General features: G+C 45.2%; 1 protein-coding gene across 1 annotated transcript in view; it reads right to left on the reverse strand.

Moving 5' to 3' along the window:
• Positions 1-12,204, reverse strand: part of Npl (N-acetylneuraminate pyruvate lyase (dihydrodipicolinate synthase)) — a 30,868-nt gene extending 18,664 nt beyond the window's left edge. The window contains exons 1-2 of the mRNA XM_013015510.1: positions 12,186-12,204; positions 6,428-6,511 (exon numbers count right to left, since the gene is read on the reverse strand). Of these exons, the coding sequence (XP_012870964.1) occupies positions 6,428-6,495 (68 nt within the window). The 5' untranslated portion in view covers positions 6,496-6,511; positions 12,186-12,204. The remainder of the gene's footprint in view (positions 1-6,427; positions 6,512-12,185) is intronic.
• Positions 12,205-12,210: the final 6 nt, after the last annotated feature.

Raw genomic sequence — 12,210 nt, forward strand, 5'->3', positions numbered from 1 at the left:
AGGAGAGACCGTGAGACTCCTATCTCCAATAAACCACCAGAAAACCGGAAGTGGCGCTGTAGCTCAAGTGGTAGAGCGCTGGCCTTGAGCTGAAGATCTGAGAGGGACCGCGCCCAGGCCCAGAGTTCAAGCCCCACGACCGACAAAAAAAAAAAGAGTCTCATACTCGGGTACTAGTGGCTCACACCTGTAATCCTAGCTACTCAGGAGGCTGAGATCGAAGTTCAAAGCCAGCCCAGGAAGGAAAGTCCGTGAGATTCTTATCTCCAATAAACCACCAGAAAACCAGAAGTGGTGCTAAGGCTCAAGTGGGAGAGTGCTTGCCTTGAGCTGAAGAGTGCAGGGACAGCACCCAAGCCGAGAGTTCAAGGCCCTGTGACAGACCAGAAGAAGAGTCTCATAGGCTTTGCTGTCCAAGCTGTCTTTAAACCATAAGCCTCAGGACTCAGACTCCTGAATAGCTAAGATTACAGACATGAGCCACTGGTGGCCAGCTATATGCTTGTTAATAGTTATTAAAAATCCACTTTGTGGGGCTGGAAATGTGGCTCAGTGATAGAGTATTTGCCTTGCATGCATGAGGCCCTAGGTTTGATTCCTCAGCACCACATAAGCAGAAAGAGCCGGAAGTGGAGGTGTGGCTCATGTGGTAGAGCACTAGCCTTGAGCTAAATTGCTGAGGGACAGTGTCCAGGCCCAGAGTTCAGGCCCCATGACTGGAAAAAAAAAATCTATTTTGTGATCTAGGGTGCTCTGAATAAATGCTTTTGTTGGGCTGGGAAGGTGGCTCAGTGGTAGAGCCCTTGCCTTGCATGCCTGAGGCCCTGGCTTCCATTCCTCAGCACCACATAAGCAAAAAGAAAAAAAGCCGGAAGTGGCGCTGTGGCTCAAGTGGTAGAGTGCTAGCCTTGAGTTGAAGAGCTGAGGGACAGCGCCCAGGCCCAGAGTTCAGGCCTCACAACCAGACCCCCCCTCAAAAAAATACTTTTGTTTTGTGTTTTTGTTCCTCTGATCTTGGTAACATAACAACCCAGCCACATGCGCCTCATTTACATGAGAAGAAAACTATTCAAAAGAGGTTTTACATTTACATTTAAACTTCACTACAAATAATGCTTTAAAAAGAAATTTGCTAGTCATATATGTTCTTTCTTTGGGAAAGAGATAGGTGGGTGTGGATGGAGACATGAGAACTTTTTTGGGGGGTGAGTCATGGGACTTGAACTCAGGGCCTGGATGCTATCCTTGAGCTCTTTTGCACAAGGCTAGCTCTCTACCACTTTGAACCATAGCTCTACTTCCCATTTTCTGGAGGTTAAGTGGAGATAAGTGTCTCATGGACTTTCCTGCCCAGGCTGGCTTTGAACTGTGATCCTCAGATCTCAGCCTCCTGAGTAGCTAGGATGACAAGTGGGAGCTACTAGCACCAGGCAAGAACTTAACATTTTTGAACTTGGTGGAAAATTCAGCTAGGAAAATTCAATCTTAAGACTATAATAACTTTTAGCACTTAACATTTGTGACAACAAATGAAGACTTAAATCCATCTGTATTTGCTAGTTTTAAACTGAAGAGGATTAAGAGTTGGAAAGGAGCTTTGCTGTCACTCTGTCTCTCAGAGTGAGAGCCAAACATTTTGAAAAGAGCAGCATGGATATCTGGCAAGTCTGTCAGACACGCATAATCCCAGTTTACCCATGGTCCTATCCTGGCACAATCTGCATTTTGGTAAGGTCCAGTGCTAGCTGCCTTTTCAACAGTGTGCACCTCGCTAACCTTGCCAGGATCTAATACCTGAGGTAGATGCTAAGAGCACTGTCCTTTAAGGTCATGTTGAGTTTAAAATCTAAAAACTGACTTACAAGATGTATTTAGTGGCCTGTCTTGAGTCAAAATGCAGCAGGGGAGGATGGGCAAAGGAGAGTGAGAATCCAAAAGAAAACCGGGCAGCAACCATGGTAACATTGCCTAGGACACAAAGTACCCGGCTGCCATTTGTACAGAGAATCCTAATTTTTAGCCTTATTAATGTGCTTTTCATCGTATTGAATTTCTACAATAATAAAAATAAGGTGAAAACTCTGATGCATCTAAGAAACAGATATCAAAGGGTATTTATCAAAGGGAAGAAGAAGAGAATAAAAAACAGCTGACTCGGAGATTAAAGGGCAAGCAAGAAAGCAAAAAATGCAGTGCCAAACACTCCACAGTGTGCTCAGGGGAAAGCTATAAAGGGAGCTGAGCCTGCCACTCAGGAAAAGGTATGCATCAGTGCAGATGTAAGCCTGCCACCAGAGCAGGCTCTCTTACGGTGCTCATGCCCACTCATAGCACTGCCTGGCTGTACTTGACAGAGCAAGGGACCTCAGTAAAGGCCAGAAAGGCAAAGGAGTGGTCATGTGACTACTCTCCATCTCTGTCTTCCTATCAGCTGACACCACATTTTATATGACGTTATGAAGTTTCACTGTGTGTTAACTGATAGCGTGTATATGAATTAGGCACATGGAGGTTCAGACAAGGGGCTGAAAAATTCCAAGTATTGAGGTGGAAAGGAGTTGTCAAGCAGTTGGGTCTGGAAGAATAATTAGGACAACACTCTTGCCCTTCCTTTTCTCTTTCCTCTCACTTTGGTTTTTTTTTTTTGTTGTTGTTGTTGTTGGCTAGTCCTGGGGCCTGAATTCAGGGCCAAGGTGCTAGGCACTATTCCTAAGCATTTTTGCTCAAGGGTAGCAAAAAAACAGAGCCACAGCTCAGTTTCTGGCTTTTTGGGGGTTAATTGGAGATCAGCATCTCATGGACTTTCTTGCCTGGGCTGGCTTCGAGCTGTGATCATCAGATCTCAGCCTCCTTAGTAGCTAGCATAACAGGCATTTTTATCTATAAGTTCCAGTTTAATCTAGACAACTAAGAGAGAACTATATCTCTATTTTTTTTTTCAGGTGAAGAAACAGATCCTAAAAGCTAGCACACTTGCCCCAAGCAATACAATGTCTATATTAGAAAAGGAAAACGAGTCACTGTTCTTAGCTCACTAGGTACCATGGCACATCCCTTTCGTCCTGGATATACTCAAGGAGGCTATTTGAAGGAGTACTTGAGCCTTGGAGTTTGAGACTAGATTGGACACCATAACAAAACTCAGTCTCAACAACAAAAAGGCACTTTTCCTTCTGAGCAAATATGCAGCAAGAAATAAATTGTGTTTTCTCTCTCACATGTCATTGCTTCCCTATGGAAATCTATACAAACAAGCCTCTTTCCAGAAAGCACCTGGCATTTGGGAATCAGAATTCATGGCTTGTTTTCTATTTATTTATTTATTTTATTTGTCAGTCATGGGACCTGAACTCTGGGCCTGGGAGCTGCCCCTCAGCTCTTCAGCTCAAGCTCTACCACTTGAGTCACAGTGCCATTTCCAACTTTTTCTGCTTATGTGGTGCTGAGGAATCGAACCCAGGGACTCTTACATGCAAGGCAAGCACTCTACCACTGAGCCTAGCCCTTGCTAGCCTAGCCCTTGCTAGCCCTTGCTTGTTGTCATTTTAACTATGACCAGTGACCAGGCTCCCAGAACCAACCATCTTCAACCTCCCCTAGGCTGGGACAGTTTCTTCTTGTATACTTGTCTGCTCGAAAGTTCAGAAATAGCAAAGTAGTTATTTTTGCCATGAGCACACATAACTTCTACCTGATTTTGATGACTGAGAGATGTGATTTCTGATATATTGGCCCTACCATTCCAGTTATATTGCTTGTCTTTGCAAATAAAGAGAAGAACTTTCCTTCTGTGTCAGGTACCAAGAAAGGGAACCAATGACAGCAGCAGTGATGGGGATTTCTCTCAAAAAAGCCACTTGGGAAAAAGGACCTTTTTTCATGCCCTGACAGAAGATCTGTAGTCTCCATGCAGTTTCACATCTAGCTGCTATAAGCTTCAGATTGTGGTTAAAAATAATTTGATGAGGCAGGAGAAGGCTGAGATTTGAGGATTACAGTTCAAAGCCAGTCTGGTCAGTTAAGTCCATGAGACTGCTATTTACAATTCACTACTAGAAAACTAGAAGTGGCGCTGTGGCTCAAAGTGGTAGAACACCAGCCTTGAGCCAAAGAGCTCAGAGACAGAGCCTACACCCTGAGTTTGAGCCCTATGGCCAGCACCTACCACTCCCAAAAAAAGAAAATTAATGAAGTTGGGCATAGGTGTAATTGTAGCTACTCAGGAGGCTGAAATCTGAGGATCATGGTTTGAGCCAGCCCAGGCAGAAATGTCCTTGAGACACTTATCTCCAATAAAACAAACAAACAAAGAGTCATTAGTGGAGCTGTGGTTCAAGTGATAGGGTGCTAGTTTTGAGCAACAACAAAAACAACAAAAAGCTCAGGAACAGCATCCAGGCTCTGGGTTCGAGCCATAGGACTGCACACAAAACAACAACAACAACAACAAACAAAACTGATGAGAATTTTTTCTTCTGGAGTTTAGGTAATAAATAATTACTCCAGGGGTTAGGAAGGTGGCTCAGTGGTAGAGAGCTTACCTTGCATGCATGAGGCCCTGGGTTCAATTCCTCAGCACCACATAAGCAAAAAAAAAAAAAAAGCCAGAAGTGGTGCTGTGGCTCAAGTGGTAGAGTGCTAGCCTTGAGCTGAAGAGCTGAGGGACAGTGCCTAGGCCCAGAGTTCAGGCCCCACAACTGGACTCCCCCCCCAAAAAAAATTACTCCACTTATGCTGTGACTCAAGTGGTAAGAGTGCTAGCCTGGAGCAAAAGAAGCTCAGGGACAGGCCTGAGTTCAAGCCTCAGGACTGGAGGAAAGAAAAAAAGGAGAAAAGAAAAAAGAAAAAAAGAAAAAATAGCAAAATGAAGGTATAAGGGCAAGAGGATTTTGAGAAATGGAAACAAAGCAGAAAAGCAGAGTCCTTGGCTTCCAGGAAAATAGCACAATACAGAGGAAGGACACACTGACACTCTCAGTGGGTTGTGGATGAGCAATTAGGCTGCTTTAAGAAGCCACTTCCAGGCACAGAGGGGGGTCTCTATTCAAAGGTTAAAGCAGCACTGACCAGATGGAGTGTTTTTAACTCTGTAGCAGGAAGTTAATCTGCCTCATGAAGTCACATGTCTTCTGCTTTATCTGCCAAATAAGTAGTTGTTGCATTGAGAAACAGCTGACTTCAGTCTTTTCTAGAACTTGTGGAAAAGTGAAATAACCATCAGCATCACCACCAACAAAAACCCCCAAACTGTCACAAACCAGCTGAGTAGTCAAAATGCAACCTCGGCAAGTTAGAAATAGTCGGGATGGGGGCTGGGAAGGTGGCTCCGTGGTAGTGTTTGCCTTGCATGCATGAGGCCCTGGGTTTGATTCCTCAGTGCCACATAAACAGAAAAAGCTGGAAGTGGTGCTGTGGCTCAAGTGGTAGAGCACCCTTGAGCTGAAGAGCTTGAGGACCAGTGCCCAGGCCCAGAGTTCAGGTCCCATGACTGACCAAAAAAAAGAAAGAAAGAAAGAAAGAAAAGAAATAATCAGGATGAAGCCAGAGTCTTGGACTCTGTAGACCTAAGGAAGAACTATGATCTGGTCACCCTGAATGAGAATGCTGAAAGCCACAAGAAATGTTATCACCAGGATCCGGTGGCTCATGCCTGTAATCCTAGCTACTCAGGAGGCTGAGATCTGAGGACCATCACTCAAAGCCAGCTCAAGTAGAAAAGTCCCCATGAGACTCATCTCCAATTATCACCCAAAAACTAGAAATGGTACTGTGGCTAAAGTGGTAGAGCGCTAGCCTTGATCACAAAGAGGCTCAGGGACAGTTCAAGTCAGATCAAGACAGCTCAGGCCCCAAGTTCAAGCTCTACAACCAACAAAAAAGGAAAAAGAAAGAAAAGAAAAGAAAAGAAATTTCATCTACTTTAGAGGGATAAGGTTAATGTTTAAAAATTGAGGAAGAGAATACCAAAAACCAAGGCCTTTGAAAAGGTTATCTATCTTCTGTGTGACTCATCTCTAATTAACCACCAGAAAACTGGAAGTGGCGCCTTGGTTCAAGTGGTAGAGCATTTGCCTTGAGCTAAAGAGATGAGGGACAGCGCCCAGGCCCAGAGTTCAAGCCCCCTGACAGACCCTGGTGTGTGTGTGTGTGTGTGTGTGTCTGTGTGTGTGTGTGTGTGACAGCACCCAGGCCCAGAGTTCAAGCCCTATGACAGACCCTGGCGTGTGTGTGTGTGTGTGTGTGTGTCTGTCTGTCTGTCTGTCCAGGGATGGTATAGAACCGAGATGAGATACAAACAAGCTACCACTTGGCAAGAGTACCTCCCCTCCCCACCAGGTCCAGAGCCTGAGGGACTGTAATTATAGAGAGTTCTGTCCTTTCTGGTTGAATGAGAACAGATCCCTTTATGGCCCCACGTGATAGTTACCCATTCTCAGTCATTGGTGTGATTGTGGCAGCAACAAGACCCTGCAACTTCTTCTTCGGGGAGGCCATTGCGCAGCTGGAAAGTCTGGAAAACACACAAAATCATTCCCCTCTTTCTTCAAGGAATGTCAATTAATGATCAAACCCAGGGCAAAGTCCACCTCTAGCTTAGAACTGTAAAATATGCTTACAAGAATATAAACACCCAGTGCAAGTGATAGAATATAAGATTTTAGAACTCAACTCTACTGGGAAAACATGTTTGGATTAGGAAAGGGAAAACAATTCTAGTCTGGAAAAATGCTATTTGGAAGACATTCTATTTTTGCTATCTACATGAGGGAGGCCATCCCAAACCTCAAAGAATAGGGGTCAATAACAGCATAACTGTAACCTTACTCAGAGAAGTGAAATATATGAGGAATTTCCATAATTTAAATTAAAATGTAGTCATAAAAGGACATTCTTTCTCTGTCTTCATTCTTTTAATCTAGAATCCCACCTAAAAGTAGCACTTAGTCTTTCCTTAATTTTTCTTTTTTGAAGTCCAAAACTAGCACTCAATGCTTGCCTTGCATACTTGAGGCCCTGGGTTCGATTCCTCAGCATCACATAAGCAAAAAGAAAAAAGCTGGAAGTGGTGCTGTGGCTCAAGTGGTAGCACTAGCCTTGAGCTGAAGAGCTGAGGGACAGTGCCCAGACCCAGAGTTTAGGCCCCACGACCGCACCCAAAAAAAAAAAAAGACTAGCACTCAAAATCAGTACCTGCAGCTTTCACTCATTGGCTAGCATGCTACCAACTGAGCCATACCTCCAACCCCAAACTTAAGTCTTAAGGTTCCACTGGACCTTATGTAACTATTCTCAGATTCACTTAGCAAACATAGATCCAGTTTTTCTAGGCAAACCATGCTAATTATATATTATCTCTCTCTTCCCCACTAGCACAGGCTACAGAGGGACATGGGGGAGTGTATTATTTGGCATTGTTTTTCCCTGTCTGGAGCACAGAGACCTGCCTGATTTCTGGTTTTCAGTTCACAAGTGATGACTCTGTGGCTGACTGAATGAGGTCACCCAGACTGTGTCTGGATGATGATTTCCTAGTCTGACATTCATGGTCAACCCTGCCCCCACTCATTTGTGGCCACAGCCTCCCTTCATCTGTCCACAGTGATGTAGAAGACCTGGTATAAGCAGTGAATGCATGCCTCCGAGCATCCTGGCTGACCTCCTTGTGAAGGCAGATTGCCTGGTTTAATTCTTGGTCTTTGGTACGTATACGTTTATTTTGAGACACAAAAAGCCAAACACAATTTTAAGCCATGCAACAAATGTCTAACAATCAAGGAAGAAAAATAGATGGTCACCAGATAGTTTGTGACAGTGGGTTTATAGGAAATACAGGATGACTATAGGAGATTGGCAAGAGGGCACATGTATTTCTGACACCACAGACACATTTAAAAGTGCCCACTAGAGCGAAATCTGACCCATATTATATAGCTCAGGCTGGCCTCAAACTCATGATCCTTCTGCTTCAGCCTCCAGGGGCTGGGATACAGGAATATACCATATACCTACCTGGCTTTGAAATACGTAATTATGAGCCAATCTTCTTTCTTATTTTATTTTTGTGCTCTAGTACTGGGCTTGAACTCAGGACCTGCCCACTGTCCCTGAGCTTTGTGTGTGTGTGTGTGGTTTGAACACAGGGCCTGCATGCTGTCCCTGAGGTTTTCTGTGCTCAAGGCTAACACTCTTGAGCCACAGCGCCATTTCCAGTTTTGGGTGGTTAATTGGGAAGAATAGTCTCACAGAGACTTTCTTGCTTTGAACCAAAATCTTCAGATCTCAGCCTCCTTAGTAGCTAGTAAGTACAACAGGAGTGAGCCACCTGCACCCAGCTTACCTTAGATTTTTTGTTCCTGGGTAGTGCTCTACCATTATAGCCAGTAAGACATTTTGCTGGTTAATTGAAGGTAAGAGTCTCAAGGACATTCCTACCTGGCTTGCCTTTGAACTTTGAACTCAGATCTCAGCCTCCTGAGTAGCTAGAATTACAGGTAGGAGCCACCAGTGCCGGGCTTGAACCATTTTGTTTTATCTACTCTTGTCTTACAACTGTTAATAAATAAACTTTTGGAATTCACAATTCCTTATCTTCTATTTTTTTCTGTATCTCCCAAGAGATACAGAAGAGCCCTTGAGAAACATTTACAGCTTTTGTGGTAAGCCAGCCTGATACTGCTCCTTGGAAATGAATTCTCTGCAAGACTTACTCCTGAAATGAAACTCAAATCCTGCATGTAGCAGTGCTACAGCATAAAGGGCTATGAAGGGAGGCCTGTCACAATCCATAGGACATCAGGGTAGAAGGCAACAACCATGTTGGAAGTTTAGAAGATAAACAATCGCCTGGCCCACAGGGAAATATGACGAGGAATCCTAAGACACGGTGCTAACCTTTGGGCTTCATGTGTCACCTTTACTACAGGACAGGCTTCTTATCCTCTGAGCCTAGTAGGCCCCATCTAGTCCACAAAAATGTCTCAGCATCACGAGACTGATGATGATGTCTGCTGTCTAGCTTGACTTGGTATGTCTATAGCACTTTAACTCAAGATTCCTGTCATTCTATCATCTTGTCCTGTAAGCAGTTTCTTTGTTACTTATAGGTAGAGAAGCCAGAGGGCCAGCTATGGAGTCAGACTTCACTCATCTTTACCCTGGTTCTTTCACTTAACCAGCTGGGTAACCTAGAACTGATACTTAATCTCTTGGTCGGTCATGGGGCTTGAATCCTGGGCTTGGGCGATGTTCCTGAGCTCTTCAGCTCAAGGCGAGCTCTCTACCACTTGAGCCACAGTGCCACTTCCAGTTGGAGATAAGAGTCTCACAGGTTTTCCTGCCCAGGCTGGCTTTGAACCATGATCCTCAGATCTCGGCCTCCTGAGTAGCTAGGATTATAGGCATGAACCACCAGCACCTAGCCTCTCTCTCTCTCTCTTTTTTTTCCCCTGGAATTAGGGCTTGAATTCAGGACCTTCACTCTGTCATGTATTCATGGCTGGCCTCTATCACTTGAGCCATATCTCCAGTCTAACATTTTACTCAGAGAGAGAGAGAAAGAGAGAGAGAGAGAGAGAAAGAGAGAGAATGTGTCTCATAGACTTTTCTGCCTAGGCTGGCTTCAAACTTCAATCTTCAGATTCAACCTTCTGAATAGCTAGGATTACAGGCATGAGTCACTGGTACCAGGCTTCAGGTACTTTTAAATGAGCATAATGACAATCACATTTCACAGGGTTGTTGAGATAATTAAAAAGTATGAATTCCCATAACATGATTAAAACCAGGGGCAGGCACATAAGTGAATCTACATTCAGTGTTCTCCATAAGATCTTATCAATGGGTACAAGTATTAGTCCCTGATCAGCATCATCTTCCCTCACTTCTGCTGTGCAGATACCTTCACCCCAACCCTCAACGCTCTTTTCCTCTCCAAGGACTAGTTGCTTAAATTCTGCTGCCTTCTTTTTTTTTGGGGGGGGGGAATCCGATCATGGGGCCTGAACTCTGGGCCTGGGCGCTGTCCCTCAGCTCTTCAGCTCAAGGCTAGCACTCTACCACTTGAGCCACAGCACCACTTCCGGCTTTTTTCTTTTTGCTTATGTGGTGCTGAGGAATCGAACCCAGCGCCTCAAGCATGCAAGGCAAGCGCTCTACCACTGAGCCACCTTCCCAGCCCCAAATTCTGCTACCTTCTTTCTCAGAAATTCTTCCTTCTTTCTTGCTGCCCTTCTCTGGACTTAGCCCCTTCTTATCTGGACCAGTGGTCACAACCGTAGGTCCATGTGGCCGGGGGATGGAAGAAGGGTCAGGTGATAAGACAGCCCACAGCTTGAGTCGGCATTGTTGCCTAATCAAACTCCGCCAGTTTGTTCTAGCCACACAGCCTTCTATTTTCTTGTGCTTTTAGCTGTATTCATTTCATACCTTGTAACAACGACATTCTTAGGATGGGCAGAAGCTTTAGACGGGCAGTTCTATATATCGTTAGTTGAGAGAAATGAATGACGAGTAAATGCAGTTGGAGTTAAAAAAAATTCAAAACAAGGGGTCTGTGGAAGAATAGGATGAGGCTGGGAATCATAGTCTGTACAGGCAGCCAGAGGAATCATCCAGAACATCAGTATTTCTCATCTGGTCTTTGCCAACTCTCTAGTTTGTCTACCCAATGCCATGCCTGCAGTGTTCTAGTCCAATAACAATCCTGGTTATCTTTCAACATCTGGCCAGCTAGTCCGTGTGCCCTGCCTCCTCTCACTTCAATCCTTACAGGCAAGACAACTTCTAAACTGATTTTTTTTTTTTTTGTCAGTCTTGGGACTTGACCTCAGGGGCTGGGCGTTGTTCTTGAGCTTTTCAGCCCAAGCTTAGTGCTCTGCTACTTTGAGCCACACAGTGCCACTTCCAGTTTTCTGGTGGTTAATTGGAGATAAGAGTCTGACTTTCCTGCCCTGGCTGAGTTTGAACAGTTACCAGTCAACCTTCTGAATAGCTAAGATTACAGGCTTGAGCCAACAGCACCCTGCCTAAAACTGACTTTAAAAGTTAGAAGGGGTGACTTTGTCCAAAAAGAATGTGCTCACTACCAAACTTACAAAAGTGTAACAACTTAATATCAATAAAATTATATTTTTTAAATAGCCCCCATGTCAGAGTTTGAGGCACGGTAGTTTGGGCTCCTTTCCTTGACTTCAAGGAAAAGAACAGGCACAGCTTCTTTTTTTTTTTTTTTGGCGGTCATGGGGCTTGAACTCTGGGCCTGGGCAATGTTCCTGAGCTCTTCAGCTCAAGGTGAGCGCTCTACCATTTGAGCCACAGTGCCACTTCTGGTTTTCTGGTGGTTAATTGGGGATAAGGAGTCTGATGGACTTTCCTGCCCAGGCTTGCCTGGGCTGGCTTTGAACCCTGATCCTGAGATCTCAGCCTCCTGAGTAGCTAGGATTACAGGTGTGAGCCACCAGCGCCTGGCCAGCTTCAAATTTTTTGCACTGCATAGAGCAATACACTAAATAAAATTCCTAAGTATTGGGATAAAAACATCACAGTTTTATCAAAGAATGATCCTCAAAATCTCGGTTTTAACAGAAACTTGTGGCCGAGATCTGAGGATCCTGGTTTGAAAGTCAGTTGGAGGCAAGAAGTCCAAGAGCCTCTTATCTCCAATTAAACAGCAAAAAGCCTCCAGTGAGGTGTGGTTAAGTGGTAGGGTGCCAGCTTTGGAGTGGAAATGCTAACCCACAGCGCCCCTAAGCCCGGAGCCCAAGCTTCAGTGCAGGCACAAAAAAAGCAAAGGAGCGAAGTGTTCACTAAAGCTTGAATGTAGCAGGCGATTACTGAACAAGGCAGGGCGGGACGCTGGGGGGGGGGGGGGCGCTACAACTGCGACCCTAGCCCAGCGCAGAGAATCCAAGCGGACGACGCTAACTTTGCCAAAGAAACGGCAAGGTTTCAACCACAACAGCAAGAAAAAAAAACGTGCAACAGCCAGGAGCGGGTCCGCACAGGGACAACGCCCGGGGACTCGAGAGAGATTTGCAGAACTAGAAGCCGAGGCACCGGAAAACACAGGACACAACGAAAATGCAGAAATGCAACCAACTCCTCCGAGAACCTGCGGGGAGGGCCGACAACGCCACGGCTCTCCTCCCTCCGCCTCGCCCACCCCCGCGTCCGCCCCCCAGCCCCACCTGCCCGGAGGCCAGGCAGCTGTGG

This window comes from Dipodomys ordii, unplaced genomic scaffold (genome assembly GCF_000151885.1).
Source record: "Dipodomys ordii isolate 6190 unplaced genomic scaffold, Dord_2.0 Scaffold27, whole genome shotgun sequence".
Taxonomy (NCBI): Eukaryota; Metazoa; Chordata; class Mammalia; order Rodentia; family Heteromyidae; genus Dipodomys; species Dipodomys ordii.